The 22,740-nt window shown below is 43.3% G+C and overlaps 1 protein-coding gene across 2 annotated transcripts in view; it reads right to left on the bottom strand.

Moving 5' to 3' along the window:
* Nucleotides 1–1,499: 1,499 nt before the first annotated feature.
* The window catches only part of WHRN (whirlin), a 240,484-nt gene continuing 219,243 nt past the window's right edge, over nucleotides 1,500–22,740 (bottom strand). For both annotated transcript variants that reach the window (XM_073639868.1, XM_073639870.1), the window contains 5 exons: nucleotides 18,795–18,866; nucleotides 15,707–16,244; nucleotides 7,151–7,314; nucleotides 5,331–5,453; nucleotides 1,500–2,716 (listed from right to left, as the gene is read on the bottom strand). In XM_073639868.1, coding sequence (XP_073495969.1) covers nucleotides 2,534–2,716; nucleotides 5,331–5,453; nucleotides 7,151–7,314; nucleotides 15,707–16,244; nucleotides 18,795–18,866 — 1,080 coding nt within the window. In that variant the 3' untranslated portion in view covers nucleotides 1,500–2,533. The remainder of the gene's footprint in view (nucleotides 2,717–5,330; nucleotides 5,454–7,150; nucleotides 7,315–15,706; nucleotides 16,245–18,794; nucleotides 18,867–22,740) is intronic.

The raw sequence follows: 22,740 nt of genomic DNA, 5'->3' as shown, positions 1-22,740 counted from the left end.
AGGGCCGCACAGCCCTCCATATGCTCGCCAGAGGTAGCCTGACTGCCATTAAGTACCGAGATGAGATCCTCAGACCCCTTGTGAGACCATATGCTGGTGCGGTTGGCCCTGGGTTCCTCCTAATGCAGGACAATGCCAGACCTCATGTGGCTGGAGTGTGTCAGCAGTTCCTGCGAGATGAAGGCATTGAAGCTATGGACTGGCCCGCCCGTGCCCCAGACCTGAATCCGATTGAGCACATCTGGGACATCATGTCTCGCTCCATCCACCAACGTCACGTTGCACCACAGACTGTCCAGGAGTTGGCGGATGCTTTAGTCCAGGTCTGGGAGGAGATCCCACAGGAGACCATCTGCAACCTCATCAGGAGCATGCCCAGGCGTTGTAGGGAGGTCATACAGGCACGTGGAGGCCACACACAATACTCAGCCTCATCAGGAGCATGCCCAGGCGTTGTAGGGAGGTCATACAGGCACGTGGAGGCCACACACAATACTCAGCCTCATCAGGAGCATGCCCAGGCGTTGTAGGGAGGTCATACAGGCACGTGGAGGCCACACACAATACTCAGCCTCATCAGGAGCATGCCCAGGCGTTGTAGGGAGGTCATACAGGCACGTGGAGGCCACACACAATACTGAGCCTCATCAGGAGCATGCCCAGGCGTTGTAGGGAGGTCATACAGGCACGTGGAGGCCACACACAATACTCAGCCTCATCAGGAGCATGCCCAGGCGTTGTAGGGAGGTCATACAGGCACGTGGAGGCCACACACAATACTCAGCCTCATCAGGAGCATGCCCAGGCGTTGTAGGGAGGTCATACAGGCACGTGGAGGCCACACACAATACTGAGCCTCATCAGGAGCATGCCCAGGCGTTGTAGGGAGGTCATACAGGCACGTGGAGGCCACACACAATACTCAACCTCATCAGGAGCATGCCCAGGTGTTGTAGGGAGGTCATACAGGCACGTGGAGGCCACACACAATACTGAGCCTCATCAGGAGCATGCCCAGGCGTTGTAGGGAGGTCATACAGGCACGTGGAGGCCACACACAATACTCAACCTCATCAGGAGCATGCCCAGGCGTTGTAGGGAGGTCATACAGGCACGTGGAGGCCACACACAATACTGAGCCTCATCAGGAGCATGCCCAGGCGTTGTAGGGAGGTCATACAGGCACGTGGAGGCCACACACAATACTGAGCCTCATCAGTAGCATGCCCAGGTGTTGTAGGGAGGTCATACAGGCACGTGGAGGCCACACACAATACTGAGCCTCATTGTGACTTGTTTTAAGGACATTACATCAAAGGTGGATCAGCCTGTAGTGTGTTTTTCCACTTTGATTTTGGGGGTGACTCCACATCCAGGCCTCCATTGGTTAATAAATTTGATTTCCATTGATGATTTTTGTGTGATTTTGTTGTCAGCACATTCAACTTTGTACAGAACAAAGTATTCAATGAGAATATTTCATTCATTCAGATCTAGGATGTGTTATTTGAGTGTTCCCTTTATTTTTTTAAGCAGTGTATATTATACCATTGAGTTCATGCGTGGCAATTTTTCATATGACAGAAGACGCTGTATAATTGACTTTCTGACGTACAGCTAACTCTTCATTGTCTATTCAGCTCCAGCGATGGTCACGCGCTCACAGCATTTCTCTAATATGAGGTTTATTGAAAAAGTAAAGTGACAAGCTCTGTAATTACATACATATTACATGAATGGTCACAACGTGGGCTGCACGTCACTCACACACTGTAGCAGGACGGGAGTGAGAGTCACTCTCCTCCATTAAAGGCTAATAAGTAACAGGCACAGAGCAGCACTGTGGAGACGACATCCGCCATGTTTGTATGCTGCCTTAAGCTATCCACTGACCGCTAGCTATCAGTCTAGAGAGGAATCAGTACAACTACATGTGAAATGTTTTGTTTTTGCTTGCATCTCGCACAGTAGATGCAAAAAGCGTCATCTTTACAGACAACATACCTGTGCAGTTGTGACATCAATGTGTAAAGACATTGCTGTGCATCATCCTGATGATAATTAGCAAGTGACTGATAATTAGCAAGTGACTGACATTCATTATCATCAGGAGCTAGATCAGTGTTACCCTAATTCCACAATAGCAGACAGCAATAGACAGGTTGCCTGTAAAGGTGATATAGATAGCTACGTACATTTTTTTTCTAGGTGTCATGTTTCCCCCCGGCACCATGATTTTGATTTGCTTAATAGATCTGCCTCGTCCACTTGCTATTTATCGTACATGTAGTAGGTATCCATCGATCATCTCCAAGATATATGCTTTCCTTCACTGCTATCTGCCCCAGCGGTAAGCAGACAGCACATTTATAGTATAACGGGAGAATATAAGCCACATGTTGGACAGCAGAACCACGTATGTAGCAAGGGCACACAAATGGCAGCTACTCAGTATACACATTAGCATGTAGTATGTGTTTCTCGTGGCACTGGCCCCTGGCTGGGTTACACGCTTGGATATCACAAGTAGCCACTATAGTGAGACATTGAACTCTGTGACCAGAAAGTCCATGTAATTCTTTTCTTTGGTCTTGAAAGCTTCAGCAATAATCCTGGCAGCCTCACGATGTTCTTTATCTTGTAAGGAGACTCCATTCACCTCTAGGATGACCTGGCCCACATGGAGCTTGCTGCAGTTATGAGCAGAACCTCCTCTCTACAAAAAAAGGAAGGGAGAAAGCAAAGTAAAAATGGCAAGTTAAGAAAATGGCATTAGTGTTTCAATCAAGTTTTAATGTTAAATGTATTTTTTTTTCATGTCACAATGGACAATCCTCAACATTGAAATAGCAACACCAAGAAGGAAAAATTGTGGAATTATGGAAATCAAAGGAAATGATGAAAAAGTGGGAAAAAAAAGTTTACTAAATATTTTGATTTATTCGGTATAGGGTATGATCGCCTTGTGCATCAATCACTGCACTTATAGTCTTGTCTGGTATCACTGAGGTTATTAATGGTCGTCTGAGGAATGTTTTGCCGCTGAATGCACTTGGGCAAATCATCAAGATCCATTGCTGGCAGCACCCTTTGCAATTGCCGACCAATGACATCCCAGATGTGTGCGATGGGAGACAATTCCAGAGATGCTGCAGTCCACAAACTGCTCACAATAGCACGTGCAACATGCTGCCTGGTGTTGATATGTTGAAATATAGCTCCTGGGACACTTTGAGAACTGGCCATACCACTGGTTCTTCTTGTTGATAGCTGCAATAGAATAACTCAAACTCTGTCTTATATTTTGAAGCATCTAATGAACGTGTGCAAAGAACATTTTGAGGGTCGTGACAGCTGTGATATATCACCCATTGTGGATGAAGAATCCTGTGTTATAGAGGTGTTACCTGTTATTGTTATTCTACCTGTGGTGATAATGAGACTGCTGTAAAATTTTCTGTAAAGAACAGGAATTACGAGTCAAAATTAGCCTCACTGGCCAGTGTGAAAATTGTAAGATTTCTAATTATTTTTAAAATACTGATTGTTATATAAGAATTTTTTTTGTCAAACACAAAAACCTGATTTAATCAATAGGTCATTTTCTGATGACAATTTTCTAGGATTATGTAGTAAAGCAGAGTGATGGTTGACTTTGAAACCATTATTTCTACATGCTGCACAGCTTTCCTGCATGGTATCAAATCTGCCTTGTGATTTTGCCATGGCTTGACTCTGAGGCTCAGGCTGTGTGCCCACGATGCGTTTTTGGTGCGTTTTTGGTGCGTATTTGCAGCGCTGGAATGCTCCAGAAACGCATTGCATGCCTTATCCCATGACTTCCTGTGACATTCTGCAAGTTCTGTGCACATGGTCAGGATTTTTTCTGCGCGGATTTTACTCTCCAATTCTTGTGCGTTTCTGCATGCAGATTTGCCTATACAATGCATTGGAAAAACGCATGGCAAATACGTATGCAAAAATGCGTCAAAACCGCATGTAAAAACCGCATTCGTTTTTCTGCCAAGGAGATGCAGAAATGCTCAGGAAAATTTCTGCTTCATTTCTGCATCGTGGGCACTAAGCCTCAGTCCGGTGACCTCTGGCTGTGTTGTCGGTTTCCTTCTCTGTTTGACCACAGCCTGTGTTGTCTCTGTCCAACTGCTGATAATGCTCTCGTCTTTGCTTTGCTGTGTTTCTTCTGTACACATGTTTTTTACTTCCTCGTTTGGTTTGTCCTATCACATCTTGGGACTATTTATATTCTCCATGTACATGTAATCTTTTCCAGCTATATTCCAAGTTAGATGGATGTTTGGAGTCCCAGCTCCCCAGTCGAGGATTATCTTGCTGAGGTTTTCTCTATTGCTTTTCCTGTGGTTTGTTTGCGTGTTCCTCTTCCCATTTTGTTACATTCAGAGTCTGGGGTATTCACATATACCAAAGATCTTTTTGGATTTCTTTTTTTTTTCTTCTGACTTTCATGTATGACTGTGTGAACACTTCTTTAGCCCTGTCTCACCCTCTGTCTGTGTGCTCTACGTTCTGTTGTGGGTTACACTCTGTGTATAGTTGAACGTGCAGTTAAGGATACTCAAGGTCAGCCGACATTGAGTGGGGGCGCCAATGTGTAATTTTTGGGTGCCAACCTCCACGGTCAGGCAGGGACAAATCAAGCTCAAGTTAGTGATTTGCCTAGTCTGTATAAAAACCTGTGGTGTGTAGGTTTAACATCTCCAATGGTTTGTTCATCCCCATGCGAGTGTTAGGGCTGTAAGGTGGCTGTGTGACACTTAGTGGATGGGAGATAAACCTGAAGTAATACTTTTAGTACATATAGGACTAAAAGGGGTCAATCGGCCATGACAGGTTGAATATGAGCAGCTGAAGAGTGGGAGAAACGGCTGCTCACCATATCTTCACCCCTGGGTGTGTTTCACTTTGTAAAATGAGACCTGTTTGTCTCACACAAGTCAGTGTATATGGAGGTGTGCAGATCTCCTGGATTGAGTGCCTTTGCTAAAGAACTAACTGTAAGCCAGATGGACTAACCAGCACTATTGTATGGACTTTAAATAGAAGCGGTTCCTGTGATACATCAGATCGCTCCCAAACGAGTATCATTGCTACAGGGCTCAGTCATAATATACTTACACGTCCTCTGTGCCTCTGTGGGAGTGCCGGTGGTGGCCATATTGTCTTTGGCATAGTCAGATATTACTAGAAGTTCATAAAACTTGAAATAATTGGTTATTTTTGTATGTGATTACAGCAGGCAATTTACTGCTTAGTAATAGGACAGTGGTAGATGGTGAAAGCCATGGTTTTACCTGTATAGTAACGATACGAGGCAGAGGTTGTCGCGTCCTGGCTCCTCCTTCAATAGCTATTCCCAAGGTAGGGGCCGTTTTCATTACGCGCACTAAGGCGGCAGAAGGTTCGAGCAGGCCCGGCTACAAAAGAGAAGACGTCCTGTCAGTCGGCATCATGAAATAGGTGAAAGGATTAGAGACATGAGCGGATAAAAGAGATTAACACGGAGCGCACAATACAGAAGGGGATACAGCGGCACAAACAGAAGGAGCTGAGCATAATAACGTCTGCCATTCGTGTCGCAACCAGTCCCGAAAACATTCACCATTGCCTGTTGTTAGACATCAGATTGCAGGACAGGGAACAGACTAGTACATCAAGGCTGTATTACTACAGGGGGTCATCGACCTGGCTACAATTTACACCATCTGACTGATATTAATAAAAGAAATAATCCTACCCTACTGACAGATTTGTATCACATCTGCATACATTGTAGATTAGTCTTGCCACTATGAGCAAATCTGTCTCTAGATTTCACAATACAAACTGCGTACTTTATTAATTAAATCATAGACCTGTTGAGGGTGGTGTACTTACTTTGAAAAACAGTCACACTACCCATACAATCTTTTTTTTTTTTTTAAAGTCCCCCCTTTATAGGATGTATCAGGATTTGACTGTCATTCTGACATAATTTCAAAGTATCAGGTATGAGGTATAGTTTGTAGTGTGAAAACTGGTGACAGATCCAATATAAATATTTATTAAATAAATCTTATACTGGATGATGCTGTTGTACTTACTGTAAAAAGCCATATTGGAACAGATGCTTCAATCCTTTTCAGAAACTTTAATTTCACTCCCCGCCTACACAGCCTCACTGACTGTTCCTCAGCGCCTCCTCCCTCCTGCTGAGATCTCGCATTGCTCAATACAAGCCGCAACTGTCAGTAAGTCAGGCTGGGTGGGCGGGGAGAATGAATAAACATGGACTAAGGATCTCTCTCACTTTTTGGGCCATATAAATCGGACGAGTGCTATCGGTGGTTTTGTACCCATGTTATTCTATGTGGATGTGCACATGTCGAAAGAAACAAATAGCAGCATGCACGATTTGCCCCCGAAGAATCAGATGGCACTCGCCCATTCACATGTGAATGGGCTGTGAAAAAAAATTGGATTGCACTCAGATGTCATCCGAGTGTGATCCGATTTTTACGGACTAACATAGTAGAGAAGGTGGATATACTTTTTTTTTTCTCTCCACCTCCGAGAATATTGGATCCCACTCTGATCAAACTCTTATTAGAGTGTGGTTAGTATAATCGGACTGATTTTCTCGAATGGAGAGAGCACGGTGTTGTGACCCTAGCCTTTAGCTGAGAATGATCATTTTCATACAGGATTATATAGCCAGTTTGACATAGATTTTCAAAGTAATTACACCAACCTCATCAGGTCTAAGATATCCATTGAGTAATGTATACAGCTTGTGACAGATTTGCTTTAAAAGTCAGCCTAACCCAACGATTTTAACTCACCCTAACAGTGCATGCATGTGCAGTATATGGGAGGGGCACAACTTTCGACTATGAATTTAAAATTTAGGACTTCGCAAATATTAAAGCAGAATATTCCAAGCAGAGAATTGATTCAGTCGTAGCCAAATATTATTTGTCAATCATGAACGTCCCATTATTGGAGAACTAATCTGATCAGTAATAAATCTTTGACGCATCGACAATAAAAGGATGGATAAAAATTCACGTGGAAATAAATATAATTTCTGTTTTGATCAGTTTTTCTAACACAAAACACCAAGCTTTCTTCTTACTGGTTTTGTCATGTTCTCTGCTCCTTTGGATTTTTGAGGCTGAGGACTGCTGTCTTTGCTGCCCCCACCGACCTCGCCTGTGTCCACGCCACTGTCCTCGCTGAGTGCTTGCCCGCTGTCTGAAAGCTGGGAAAGCGAGGCCGGGGGCGATGTAGGCAGGACGGCTATAGAAAAGAAAAAATCACACAAAAAGCATCTTGTGTAAGAAAACTAGAAGAACACGATGCACAGGTTATGTAAACAGCCTGTATACAAGAGACAGCTCCTAATGTGTGTGTGTATGTATATGTGTGTATATATATACAGTACAGACCAAAAGTTTGGACACACCTTCTCATTTAAAGATTTTTCTGTATTTTCATGACTATGAAAATTGTACATTCACAGTGAAGGCATCAAAACTACGAATTAACACATGTGGAATTATATACTTAACAAAAAAGTGTGAAACAACTGAAAATATGTCTTATATTCTAGGTTCTTCAAAGTAGCCACCTTTTGCTTTGATGACTGCTTTGCACACTCTTGGCATTCTCTTGATGAGCTTCAAGAGGTAGTCACCGGAAATGGTCTTCCAACAATCTTGAAGGAGTTCCCAGAGATGCTTAGCACTTGTTGGCCCTTTTGCCTTCACTCTGCGGTCCAGCTCACCCCAAACCATCTCGATTGGGTTCAGGTCTGGTGACTGTGGAGGCCAGGTCATCTGGCGTAGCACCCCATCCCTCTCCTTCTTGGTCAAATAGCCCTTACATAGCCTGGAGGTGTGTTTGGGGTCATTGTCCTGTTGAAAAATAAATGATGGTCCAACTAAACGCAAACCGGATGGAATAGCATGCCGCTGCAAGATGCTGTGGTAGCCATGCTGGTTCAGTATGCCTTCAATTTTGAATAAATCCCCAACAGTGTCACCAGCAAAGCACCCCCACACCATCACACCTCCTCCTCCATGCTTCACGGTGGGAACAGGCATGTAGAGTCCATCCGTTCACCTTTTCTGCGTCGCACAAAGACACGGTGGTTGGAACCAAAGATCTCAAATTTGGACTCATCAGACTAAAGCACAGATTTCTACTGGTCTAATGTCCATTCCTTGTGTTCTTTAGCCCAAACAAGTCTCTTCTGCTCGTTGCCTGTCCTTAGCAGTGGTTTCCTAGCAGCTATTTTACCATGAAGGCCTGCTGCACAAAGTCTCCTCTTAACAGTTGTTGTAGAGATGTGTCTGCTGCTAGAACTCTGTGTGGCATTGACCTGGTCTTTAATCTGAGCTGCTGTTAACCTGCGATTTCTGAGGCTGGTGACTCAGATAAACTTATCCTCAGAAGCAGGGGTGACTCTTGGTCTTCCTTTCCTGGGGCGGTCCTCATGTGAGCCAGTTTCTTTGTAGCGCTTGATGGTTTTTGCAACTGCATTTGGTGACACTTTCAATGTTTGCCCAATTTTTTGGACTGACTGACCTTCATTTTTTAAATTAATGATGGCCACTCATTTTTCTTTACTTAGCTGCTTTTTTCTTGCCATAATACAAATTCTAACAGTCTATTCAGTAGGACTATCAGCTGTGTATCCACCTGACTTCTGCACAACACAACTGATGGTCCCAACCCCATTTATAAGGCAAGAAATCCCACTTATTAAACCTGACAGGGCACACCTGTGAAGTGAAAACCATTTCCGGTGACTACCTCTTGAAGCTCATCAAGAGAATGCCAAGAGTGTGCAAAGCAGTCATCAAAGCAAAAGGTGGCTACTTTGAAGAACCTAGAATATAAGACATATTTTCAGTTGTTTCACACTTTTTTGGTAAGTATATAATTCCACATGTGTTAATTCATAGTTTTGATGCCTTCAGTGTGAATGTACAATTTTCATAGTCATGAAAATACAGAAAAATCTTTAAATGAGAAGGTGTGTCCAAACTTTTGGTCTGAACTATATATATATATATATATATATATATATATATATATATATATATATATATATATAATTTATATTACAGTGGGGGGAAAAAAGTATTTAGTCAGCCACCAATTGTGCAAGTTCTCCCACTTAAAAAGATAAGAGAGGCCTGTAATTGACATCATAGGTCGACCTCAACTATGAGAGACAAAATGAGAAAACAAATCCTGAAAATCACATTGTCTGATTTGGAAAGAAATTTTTTTCAAATTTTGGTGGAAAATAAGTATTTGGTCAATTACAAACAAGCAAGATTTCTGTCTCTCACAGACCTGTAACTTCTTCTTTAAGAGGCTCCTCTGTCCTCCACTCATTACCTGTAGTACTGGCACCTGTTTGAACTTGTTATCAGTATAAAAGACACCTGTCCGCAACCTCAAACAGTCACACTCCAAACTCCACTATGGTGAAGACCAAAGAGCTGTCGAAGGACACCAGAAACAAAATTATAGCCCTGCACCAGGCTGGGAAGACTGAATCTGCAATAGGCAAGTAGCTTGGTGTGAAGAAATCAACTGTGGGAGCAATAATAAGAAAATGGAAGACATACAAGACCACTGATCATCTCCATCGATCTGGGGCTCCACACAAGATCTCACCCCGTGGGGTCAAAATGATCCCAGAACCACATGGGGGGATCTAGTGAATGACCTGCAGAGAGCTGGGACCAACGTTACACAGGCTACCATCAGTAACACACTACGCCGCCAGGGACTCAGATCCTGCAGTGACAGATGTGTCCCCCTGCTGAAGCCATTACATGTCCGGGCCCGTCTGAAGTTTGTTAGAGAGCATTTGGATGATCCAGAAGAGTATTGAGAGAATGTCATATAGTCAGATGAAACCAAAGTAGAACTGTTTGGTAGAAACACAACTCGTCGTGTTTGGAGGAGAAAGAATGCTGAGTTGCATCCAAAGAACACCATACCTACTGTGAAGCATGGGGGTGGAAACATCATGCTTTGGGGCTGTTTCTCTGACAAGGGACCAAGACGACTGATCCGTGTACATGAAAAAATAAATGGGGCCATGTATCGTGAGACTTTGAGTGCAAACCTTCTTCCATCAGCAAGGGCATTGAAGATGAAACGTGGCTGGGTCTTACAGCATGACAATGATCCCAAGCACACCGCCAGGGCAACGAAGGAGTGGCTTCGTAAGAAGCATTTCAAGGTCCTGGAGTGGCCTAGCCAGTCTCCAGATCTAAACCCTATAGAAAACCTTTGGAGGGAGTTGAAAGTCCGTGTTGTCCAGCGACAGCCCCAAAACATCACTGCTCTAGAGGAGATCTGCATGGAAGAATGGGCCAACATACCAGCAACAGTGTGTGCCAACCTTGTAAAGACTTACAGAAAATGTTTGACCTCTGTCATTGCCAACAAAGGATATATAACAAAGTACTGAGATGAACTTTTGTAATTGACCAAATACTTATTCTCCACCAAAATGTGAAAAAAAAATTCTTTCCAAAACAGACAATGTGATTTTCAGGATTTGTTTTCTTATTTTGTGTCTCATAGTTAAGGTCGACCTATGATGTCAATTACAGGCCTCTCTCATCTTTTTAAGTGGGAGAACTTGCACAACTGGTGGCTGACTAAATACTTTTTTCCTCACTGTATATATACAGTGTGTGTGTGTATGTGTGTGTGTGTGTGTGTATATATATATATATATATGTATATATATATATATATATATATGTATATATATATAAGGCATCAAAACTATGAATTACCACATGTGGAATTATATACTTACCAAAAAAGTGTGAAACAACTGAAAATATGTCTTATATTCTAGGTTCTTCAAAGTAGCCACCTTTTGCTTTGATGACTGCTTTGCACACACTTGGCATTCTCTTGATGAGCTTCAAGAGGTAGTCACCGGAAATGGTCTTCCAACAATCTTGAAGGAGTTCCCAGAGATGCTTAGCACTTGTTGGCCTTTTTGCCTTCACTCTGCGGTCCAGCTCACCCCAAACCATCTCGATTGGGTTCAGGTCTGGTGACTGTGGAGGCCAGGTCATCTGGCGTAGCACCCCATCACTCTCCTTCTTGGTCAAATAGCCCTAGCCTGGAGGTGTGTTTGGGGTCATTGTCCTGTTGAAAAATAAATGATGGTCCAACTAAACGCAAACCGGATGGAATAGCATGCCGCTGCAAGATGCTGTGGTAGCCATGCTGGTTCAGTATGCCTTCAATTTTGAATAAATCCCCAACAGTGTCACCAGCAAAGCACCCCCACACCATCACACCTCCTCCTCCATGCTTCACGGTGGGAACCAGGCATGTAGAGTCCATCCGTTCACCTTTTCTGCGTCGCACAAAGACACGGTGGTTGGAACCAAAGATCTCAAATTTGGACTCATCAGACCAAAGCACAGATTTCCACTGGTCTAATGTCCATTCCTTGTGTTCTTTAGCCCAAACAAGTCTCTTCTGCTTGTTGCCTATCCTTAGCAGTGGTTTGCTAGCAGCTATTTTACCATGAAGGCCTGCTGCACAAAGTCTCCTCTTAACAGTTGTTGTAGAGATGTGTCTGCTGCTAGAACTCTGTGTGGCATTGACCTGGTCTCTAATCTGAGCTGCTGTTAACCTGCGATTTCTGAGGCTGTTGACTCGGATAAACTTATCCTCAGAAGCAGAGGTGACTCTTGGTCTTCCTTTCCTGGGGCGGTCCTCATGTGAGCCAGTTTCTTTGTAGCGCTTGATGGTTTTTGCAGCTGCACTTGGGGACACTTTCAAAGTTTGCCCAATTTTTCGGACTGACTGACCTTTATTTCTTAAAGTAATGATGGCCACTCGTTTTTCTTTACTTAGCTGCTTTTTTCTTGCCATAATACAAATTCTAACAGTCTATTCAGTAGGACTATCAGCTGTGCATCCACCAGACTTCTGCACAGCACAACTGATGGTCCCAACCCCATTTATAAGGCAAGAAATCCCACTTATTAAACCTGACAGGGCACACCTGTGAAGTGAAAACCATTTCCGGTGACTACCTCTTGAAGCTCATCAAGAGAATGCCAAGAGTGTGCAAAGCAGTCATCAAAGCAAAAGGTGGCTACTTTGAAGAACCTAGAATATAAGACATATTTTCAGTTGTTTCACACTTTTTTGTTAAGTATATAATCCCACATGTGTTAATTCATAGTTTTGATGCCTTCAGTGTGAATGTACAATTTTCAAAGTCATGAAAATACAGAAAAACCTTTAAATGAGAAGGTGTGTCCAAACTTTTGGTCTGTACTGTATATATTATTTTTTTTATCTTTTTTTATGTACAGATGCAAGTAACCTTTATTAGTAAATGCAGCATCACTTTTCAAAGCTATTGTGATTAAGCACCGCACTGCGGAATAAATATTAGTTGACTTGCACCAGCAGGGCATCTACAACCCCTTCTTAAATGCCTAAAAACATTTAAGCTGCACATACGATATGTCCTCAGATTAAATTGCTATTTCAGCAGGTACAGCCACTAAACTTCCAACAGACAAGTAGTCAATGTTCTAGATCAGCAGATAGCAATCTTCAAGGAATTATTAAGTGCAACCACAAGGGGGCGATATTTTCCATGTTTTCCTTTACATTGATGAGGCATTACATTTTTATGTACCAGTCAGACTAATATGATCAGGGCCGGCTCCAGGTTTTTGTGGGCCCTGGGCGAAAGAGTCTCAGTGGGCCCCTTTAACACATACCACGATTCATGATGCAGAGATACGGCGGAGAAATATATATATATATATATAGTACAATGCAAAGATTTCACTTCTTACATTACATGAGTGATATCTATTGTAAATTCCACAATAGCTCAGAAACCGGTGAATCGCTCCACACATAATAGTGGCCACCATATAAAGCTCCATACAGAATACTGGCCCCCATATAACACTCCATACGGAATACTGGCCCCCATATAAGGCCCCATAAGGAATACTGGCCCCCATATAAGGCCCCATAAGGAATACTGGCCCCATACGGAATACTGGCCCCCATATAAGGCCCCATACGGAATACTGGCCCCCATATAAGGCCCCATAAGGAATACTGACCCCCATATAAGGCTCTATGCGGAATACTGACCCCCATATAAGGCTCCATGCGGAATACTGGCCCCCATATAAGGCCCCATAAGGAATACTGGCCCCCATACGGAATACTGGCCCCCATATAAGGCCCCATACGGAATACTGGCCCCCATATAAGGCTCCATACGGAATACTGGCCCCCATATAAGGCTCCATACGGAATACTGGCCTCCATATAAGGCTCCATACGGAATACTGGCCCCCATATAAGGTTCCATACAGAATACTGGCCCCCATATAACGCTCCATACTGAATACTGGTCCCCTTATAAAGCTCCATACAAGATACTGGCCCCCATATAACGCTCCATACAGGATACTGGTCCCCTTATAAAACTCCATACAGGATACTGGCCCCCATATAATGCTGCATGCAGGCTGTGCCCCCTTATAATGCTCCATGCAGGCTGTTACCCCCCACATAATGCCCCATACAGGCCCCCCCTTTATAATGCCCCATGCAGGCTGTTCCCCACCTTATAATGCCCCATGCAGGATGTACCCCCCCTCTCTTTATAATGCCCCATGCAGGATGTACCCCCCCTCTCTTTATAATGCCCCATGCAGGATGTACCCCCCCCTCTCTTTATAATGCCCCATGCAGGATGCCCCCGCCTTTATAATGCCCCATAAAGGATGTACCCCCCCTCTTTATAATGCCCCATGCAGGATGTACCCCCCCCTCTCTTTATAATGCCCCATGCAGGATGTACCCCCCCCTCTCTTTATAATGCCCCATGCAGGATGCCCCCGCCTTTATAATGCCCCATAAAGGATGTACCCCCCCTCTTTATAATGCCCCATGCAGGATGCCCCCCCCTTCTCTTTATACTGCCCCATGCCTCCATACATTAAAAAAAAAAATCAAATACTCACCTCCCTTCTCCTCACCTGCTACCTGCTGCCCGCCGCTCGCTGCTCGGGTCCGATCTCCAGCGTTGTCGGCGTCTTCCCGCTCTCCGCTCCCTGTGACGGCTCAGGGGAGGGCGCGGTGTAAGACGTCACCGCGCCCTTTGACCTGAGACGTCACAGGGAGCGGAGAGCAGGAAGACAGCTGATCTGCGGAGGCACGGGGAGAGGTAAGTATCCGGCTGCCGGGGCCCTGAGCAAGCGGCGGAGAAGGGCGGGTGCTGACACCGCTCTCCTCCGCCCATAGCCCAGCGGGGTGCGCGACCGCCAGTGGGCCCTCTGTGTGCTCAGGGCCCCGGCATTTGCCCGGGTGCGCCGGGTGCTGACGCCGGCCCTGAATATGATGATAACTGTTTTACATTTACAACCAGTTTAAACACAGGACGGTTGCTGAAACATGATTAGTTTATACTGGAATGTGCACCATAGTATGATCCTCTGTGCAATTGCTCTGTACTACACATCTGTCCCACAGCACTTGCTAATATTAGGGTTGCTTTGTACACAGATTCAGATTTTGTCATAATAATATATAAATGAAAGTTAACTAAAGTATATAGATATGCATGAAAACATGGACCAAAGTTAGACTCAGATAAATGTAGTGCTGTATGGTTTGGTGCTAGAGGGAGAGACGAGCAACACTGATCTCATGTTACTCAAACTGGGAGAACATTTGCAAAAAGTTGCAGATGCATCATTTCCTTTAATTTCAATGCCCCCCATAAAATTCAACATACCAAGGGTGAGATCAAAAAAGATAAGACACAAAAAAACATAGAAAAATGATGAACAAAGAGCCCACTGATGAACATTCTTCATAAATCGGTATTGTTGGATAGGGCTTGTAAACACTAGCAATTTTGCAATTTACTGGGTTTTTTTTTAACATTTTTGGATATTCTTGAGATATTAACACTTGTTTACGGCTCGTTGCCTTGGAGACCGACCACCGCTGATAGACAGCAGAGCATGCGCTTAGCATGCGCATAGCTTACAAGCTCTTTTCTGTTCATCTTGTAAGCACTGTTTTGAACCTACCTAGGATTGCCGAAGTGCAATGTTACCTTCTAATCCTGGCCAGTTTCAGTGTAGTGCTTACAAGATAGACAGCAGCGGTGGTCGGTCTCCTGGATAACCAGCTGCGAAGAAAAGAAAAGTGTTAATATCTTAAGAAATGGCTGAAAATTTTAATAAGCAGTAAATTGCAAAAGTGTCCTATCTGACAATGTCCATCTATGAAAATGGGAATAACCCTTTAAAAAATCATTTTATTAACATAAGCATTAAACTAGCTTTCAGTCATGGGGACCTGTGAGTGACAACTATAAGCACGGCCCAGCACTTTAATTAAAAGGCGGCTCTGCAGTGCATCTTCCGGAGCAAGCTATCAATCAAAGTGCCGGGGCGTCCTTAGAGTATAGTGGTGCTGTGCACGATGACTGTAGCCACTCTATGGCCACCTCAGTGGCTCCCAGGAGGAAATATGTTCATTTTCTCCCAGTAGCCACACTTTCAATAAGACAGCCAAGTATCCACAACTCTGTAGTACAAAACGGCAAAAACTCTCAAGTTTACGGATATCTTACCTCGAGTTTGTGGAACGGCTCGGATTTCATTCACGTCAGGTTCACTGTTGGGTCGATGGACTTCCACCATTACAAAATGTTGACTTGTGTGAGGGTCTAATGCATCTGTGTGTGAAGGGGAAGATGGTTGAGGGGGGCTTTCTACCACAGGCTTTAATCTAGTAGGTGACTGAACTCTTGGGAAGGGGGTGAGAGGTAGCTGCGTGACCAGAGCCAGCTGGGTTGCAGGGCATATAGGAGTCTGTTTTTTAGGTAAAATAGTAGCATAGATCGCCTGGTTTGGATTTTGTGATAGGGGAGAGGTTGGGGGTGTAGTTAGAGGGGGTAGAGGTGGACTTGGGTTTGGAGGTGATGTAAAAGGTGGCGGAGGAGGACTTGTTGGGGCAGTGAAGAAGAGCCCGGACTGAGATGACCCTGAGGAAGGGCGCTGTGCTCGATCCCCGCTCTGCCTTCGTAGAACTGCAGGAGGTTCTTCTGTAGGTATAGGGGGAGGTGGTCTATATGCCGGGGGCTCATCTAGGAACGAATTGATATCATCCTGCAAATATATATATAAAAAAATATATAAAAGGTTTTCAAGTATAGATTCCAGTAGATCCCCACAAATTAAAAGGACGTATGAACAAGACCCCTTTAACATATTAGTAAATTATATGCCTATATACAAGTCTGCCAAAAGCCTTGGCAAACCTAAAACTCCTTTTTCAGCTAAAATGTATTTTGGTTGTCATATAGCAAATGTATGATAAATGTGAGGCCATTAATTAAATACATCTCAGTAGGAAACATGGAACTCACATTAAAGGGAATCTGTAAGCAAGTTTTTGGTATGTAATCCGAGAGCAGCACGATGTAGGGGCTGAGACCCTGATTCCAGCGATGTGTCACTTGCTTGCTGGGCTGCTTGCTGTTATTTTGATATAATCCCTGTTTTCTCTGCAGCAAATCTAGCAGTTTTCTGATTGCTGAGCTGTGTATAACCCCGCCCACACCACTGATTGGCAGCTTTCTGTTTACACTGTGCATAGGCCGAAAGCTGCTAATCAGTGGTGGGGGCGGGGTTACACAGAGCAACAGGACTAAGAGGCATGTGACACCTAGTCCTGAATTGATAATCTCCTGCTGATAAAACACTGATTTTATTGAAACAGCAACTATAGTATTTAGTTTGCTGCTGATTTGCTGAGAGCAGGTAAAATATAATGTATTTGGGGGAACAATTTGTATATATTTGTATAGTATATTCACTATTCATGGGGAAGCTTTAGCTTATTGTAATTTACTGACAGCCAGTTTGAGCTGTTTTGTGACTTATTAATGGAGAAGATTTACTAAGCGACGCGCAAAATTTCAAATATAAATTACAGCAAAAAATGTTTTATAATATATAATTCATGTATTTGTTTTACGCAATCTTTACACCTTTTTCGGTAATTTTAAAAAGCAGAGTGGAGCTACTGTGAGATGAATTCACAGCAAAAGTAAAGGGGTTATCCAGAGCTTTAAAATGAAAGGACTGTCCTCATGATGGGCCATCAGTGGGAGTCCGACAATCAACACCCCCTGCTGATCAACTGATTTGAACGGGACGCTCCAACGAGCGCCCAGTCGGTTTTATTATTTTTCAAGCGTAGGTCCGGGTTTTAGTAGCTGTTCCAAAAGGACGAAGCTGGGGACAGAATACACAATGTTCAGACCTGCGATGATGCCAAGTAGGAGTCGGATCCCCGCACCCAACAAACTTCATCAGTTGTTCATCAGCCTTTTTATATGGGTCGATACTCAGTAACAAGCATTCTTATGAATTCTTGCTCTCTGATTATCAGCTTGTCTAGATGCACCATCAAGAACTCTATTCAGACGTGTGTGATTTTTGTCGTACGCAAAAAACTGTCCGAGTTTCTTCAGTGTTTTTGAAATCCCTGGTGTTTGTACGTGAGTCCAGTGGGTGGTCCTACTACTGTGAGTTACACCTCTCTAAACCTGGCCTTACCCGTCCCTGTCGTTCTCACCTCTTTTACATATCACTATTACAGTAAAAAGTAATAGATGAGCTGAATATTTTCAGTGAAGTTCTCCTTTAGGCTATGTCCACACGTTGCAGTTTTTTTCTCTTGACAGTAAAGAAGCTTCTTCAAAAAAGCAGGTTTTCCTGAGTTTTTGCTGCGTTTTTTTTTCTCACTGCACATTTGTCTCTTGTGCATGCTGATAAAGTTTAGTGCGAAAAAAAATAACCGGATTCAACTTCCTCAGGATTTGGCAACAAAAGCGCAGCAAAACCTGATACCTGCCTTTTTTCAGCCTTTTTTTGCACTACTCATTGCTTTCGATGGGTGAAAAACGCTGCAAAAACGCTGAAAGAAGTGACGACATGCTGCATTTTGCAAAAACCAAGGTATTTGACAAAATACTGATGACAAAAAAAACAAGGTGCGTGCAGGAGATTTCTGGAATCTCATAGATTTTGCAGGTACTGTAAAACGCAGCTGAAAATTTGCATAAAAAAAAAGCTGAAAAAAATGCAACGTGTGAACATAGCCTTATATTTCTGACGCTGCTTTTGTAGCAGAATCACAATGAAAGTTAACGAGATCCGCTCATTATTAGAGCGAATGCTTTGAGTTCATTCACATTACAGCAGGTATTGACCAATTCATTCTCCCGTAAGTCAGCAGCTCACAAGGGTAGACTCTCCTCACCAGTCTTCGCATACATAATCGTTTCTCTCCTTAAATAGCTCTATTATATTAGCTCTGTGTAAAAAAGAAAAAGACTATTGACCTGTCCGCAAGCAGCCCGGATTAATGGACAGATCATGCATAAAACATTGCTTTTAATCTGCAGGACTGTGCAGAACACCCTTGGGGGAGGGGGGGGGGGTGGAAAGGTTCATTTTGGATTCTCCGCTCCTATTTTCAGAACTGTCCATTGTAACAGCAGCTGCAGATTGTATCGGCCATATAAACCATGTTCATGATGCCCGCGAGGTATGCTCGTCCTTGGAAATAGATGACATTGCCATGTCGATTTGAGTCTATCACCAGCATGGATCCCCATTATTATCAATCTCGAAAACATTTGCACTTACCAGCGAGATGTCAGGCAGAGTTGTCCTAGTAAGACTCCCAGAATCTGCACTTCCCTCGGGGTCAGCTCCATTCTAGTTAAAGCACAGGAGAAATGACCACCATAGATAAAAAACCTGCATGAAATAATACTACAGAAGACATAGTATACGGTGACTTTTAATCCTGGAACACTATGTGACGCTGGACATACAAGGGTAATTTACGGGAGCACGAGATGTGTGGGCATGCAGAGATTTTCCGCTAGCGTGTCTATTAGGCCATCTGGTGCTTGCGTGCAACCTGCTTTTAGGAACTGAATTTGGAAAATGACTTTGACTGCTTGTACAGTACTGCGGGTCAAGCTGAAAGTGCATTTGGTCCAAATAGTATATTTTTTAATATAAAAGTCCATCCCGTTATTACATCACTGTATCACGTGTTATCATGGGAACAGGACATATACACCAAACCCTATAAAATATCAGTATATTTTATGTTCATATATGTCTATCAAAGACATCACGCAAGAGCCCAAGTGAATGTTTATTTGCACCATCAGGGTTTCTCCAGGCTCCGGTCCTCATTTCTGCACACCGCTAGGACGACCGGTCAGATTATTAGGTTCTCTGAGGGGTCATATAAAATGTTCCGCTCATCTCTAGAAGTCGGAAGATGTTGAAAATATTGCTCCATGTTATACTTAAAAGGAATCTGTCCCCAGGTTTTTGCTATGTAATCGGAGAGCAGCATGATGTAGAGACAGAGATCCTGATTCCAGTGATCTGTCACTTACCAGGCTGCTTGCTGTAGTTTTGATAAAATCCTTGATTAATCTGCTGCAGATCTAGCAGAGCTCTGAATGCTGAGCTCTGTATAACCCCGCCCACACCTCTGATTGGCAGCTTTCTCTGTACACTGCCAGTCAGTGGGGCGTGATTGGACTACATGGAAACAGGTTTACTAGCCCTGTAGTGATAATCTGCTGATAATACAGTGATTTGATCAAAACTACAAGTAGCAGCCCAGTAAGTGACACATTGCTGGAATCAGGGTCTCAGCCCTTACATCATGCTGCTCTCAGATTAAATAACAAAAATCTGCTGAGAGATTCCCTTTAAACCTTTCCTGGCAATCAATTACGTTATTTGAGTGCTCCCTGACTTTCATGCGAGCTCGCATGCCAAACCCGCATCTTTCCTGGCAGATGATAGCTGAATTATTCAGAGCTCTGCCCGTGGCTAGTAACTTGAGAAATGCCGCTGTCAATCTCTGACAGCGACATTCAATGTGTGCCAGCAGGTGGGCACGTGATTCCACGCCCCCATCAGCGCTCCCATTACATGGTCATGGGTCGTCAGTGGTTTGCCATGACAGCCGGGGGTCTATTGAAGACCTTTGCGTTTGTCGTGATGGTTCTTCTGTGAAAAGCAGCGTTTAGCTGACATTCATAGCAGACTGTGATTTTCGCTATACATAGCAGTGCTGATGCACTGCTGTATATAGTACAAGCGATCAGATAATCGTAGGTTCAAGTCCCCTAAGTGGACTAACAAATATAGTAAAATGTGCAAAAAAATGTTTTAAGAAATATGCAAAAAAAAAAAAAAAAAATTTCAAAAGTTCAAATCACCCCCCTCTTGCCCCTATTAAAAATAAAGCAATAAAAATTACACATATTTGGTATAGCTGCGTTCGTAAAAGTCTGATCTTTCAAAATATACAATAAATTAATTTGATCTGTAAGTGGCGTTACGAGAAAAATAAAACACCAGAATTAAGTTTTTTTGGCCGCTGCAACTTTGCAATAAAATGCAGTAGGAGGGTGATCAAAACATCAAAGTAACAACGTCAGCTCAGGGAGCAAAAAAATCCCTCACCCTGCCCAATATCCCGAAAATTGAAAACGTTACAGGTCTCGGAAAAATTAGACACAAGCAAAATGTTTTTTTTCACCACTTAAATAAAAAAAAAAAAAACAACTTATACATGTTTGGTATCCGCGTACTCGTACTGACCTGGAGAATCATATTGCTAGATCAGTTTTACCATATAGGGAACATGGTAAGTAAAAAAACACAAAAAAAAATTGTGGAATTGCACTTTTTTGTTTTTTTGCAATTTCAATTTTTTCATGCTTTCCAATGCATCATATGATACAATGAATGGTGTCATTCAAAAGTACAACTCGTCCCGTAAAAAAACACGTCCTCATATGGTGACGTGGACAGAAAAATAAAAAAGTTATAGCTCTTGGAAGAAGGAGAGGAAAAAAAATGGAAAATAGCCCAATCATGAAGGGTTAAGCACGTCTATCTTCAGTCACTTCCGTAACACACTGATGCTTGCTTATGGTAAGGGAAATCGCTATGGTCTATGTTACGTGTCTATTATTCATGCTTGGATCTATTTTTACATTTGTCCTTGGAATATATTTCATAGAAGAAATCGTATAATGTCCTGTGGCCTCTCATTGTAGAGTACTAAGCCCACTCTCTGCAAAGATGAAATACAATGTGGAAATATGGGGGAACGCTAAGGCAATGTTGTCTGGTATCAAACCATAAAATATCCTATGGATCTGATGGAGTTGTGCAAGAATAGGCAGGACTCTATAGGGGGCTTATAGCAATGAAGAACTCATCAAGAATGGTAGCTCAACCCATGGTAAGGGATATACAGTATGTCAGACAGCTAGAAAGCCCCGCTGTTATGGATCTGGCATATATCCCATTTTAAGAGATGAATGATCCACAGGTCACTGAATTATGAAGTTTTATGAATCAGGTGTATATTTGTAATTTCTGACAATGCCGAAAGGCAAAGAGCAGATTGTTGTCTGTGTCGTCCGCACCTTCTGCAAAAATAAATCCCAGCCAATTTTACAGGTGTGTAGTTGTGGTTATAGTATAGTACAGAACCCGTCCATCTTATACAGTCATATTCACTAATACAGGGGCATCAGACTAGGACAGAATACACTGCCTCCTTGCATTTTTAATTCCCCAAGAAAATCATTAGCACACTCAATCAGTGGGACCCTTAATCCACTGGCCCCTGTGCAGCTGCTTAGGTCACATCTATGGCATGTCCTTTCCTGCAGGAATTGCTGAAGGCCAGACCAATATCTACATCCCACACCTGACATCTGGATTGACATCCCACACCTGACATCTGGATTGGAAGGGCAAATCTCTAGCCCAGGGTTCCCCAACTCCAGTCCTCAAGGCCCACCAACAGGTCATGTTTTCAGGATTTCCTTAGTATTACACAGGTGATAATTGCATCACCTGCACAGGCAATAATTCCATCACCTGTGCAATACTAAGGAAATCCTGAAAACATGACCTGTTGGTGGGCCTTGAGGACTGGAGTTGGGGAACCCTGCTCTAGCCCACAAGTCATGCCTAACATGAGATCTTTCCTCCCCTATTCTTGTTTTGCAATTTCATTTTCTTCTTAACAGAAATCTGTTAGAAGGATCAACGCTCCTGAGCTGTCTATATGGGCATGTAGGTCATAAGAAGTTAAAGGGATTTTCCCATGAACAAAGTTCATTTTAATCAATAGATCTTGGAATAATAATAATTTCCTCAATTGCATGTGTTTAAAAAAATATTCCTGTTCTGAGATAATCTTATAAATGTGCCCCTGCTGTGTATTGTGTAATGGCTGTGTCTGACCATGCAGGAACATGGTCTGATCATACCACAGCTCCTGGACAGGGGAGGACGCAAAGGAGTATACAGACCTTTGACCCCTTTGTAGCCCAAGGCGTACTAATACGTATCTGCATCCTGGGACTTATGAGCCAGATACGTATTAGTACGCCTTGGCGATTTCGACCGCACACAGGCTGTGCGGGCATGATCGCCTCCGGGTGTCAGCTGATTGTCACAGCTGACACCCGGCAGCGAATTGTTGGTTTTTGTTTATTCTGCCTCCCAAAAATCGGAATAGAAAGCGATC

This window comes from Phyllobates terribilis, unplaced genomic scaffold, assembly GCF_046119375.1.
Source record: "Phyllobates terribilis strain yellow unplaced genomic scaffold, ASM4611937v1 Scaffold_7__3_contigs__length_470593459, whole genome shotgun sequence".
Classification (NCBI taxonomy): Eukaryota; Metazoa; Chordata; class Amphibia; order Anura; family Dendrobatidae; genus Phyllobates; species Phyllobates terribilis.
This window is presented reverse-complemented; position numbering and strand designations above follow the sequence as displayed.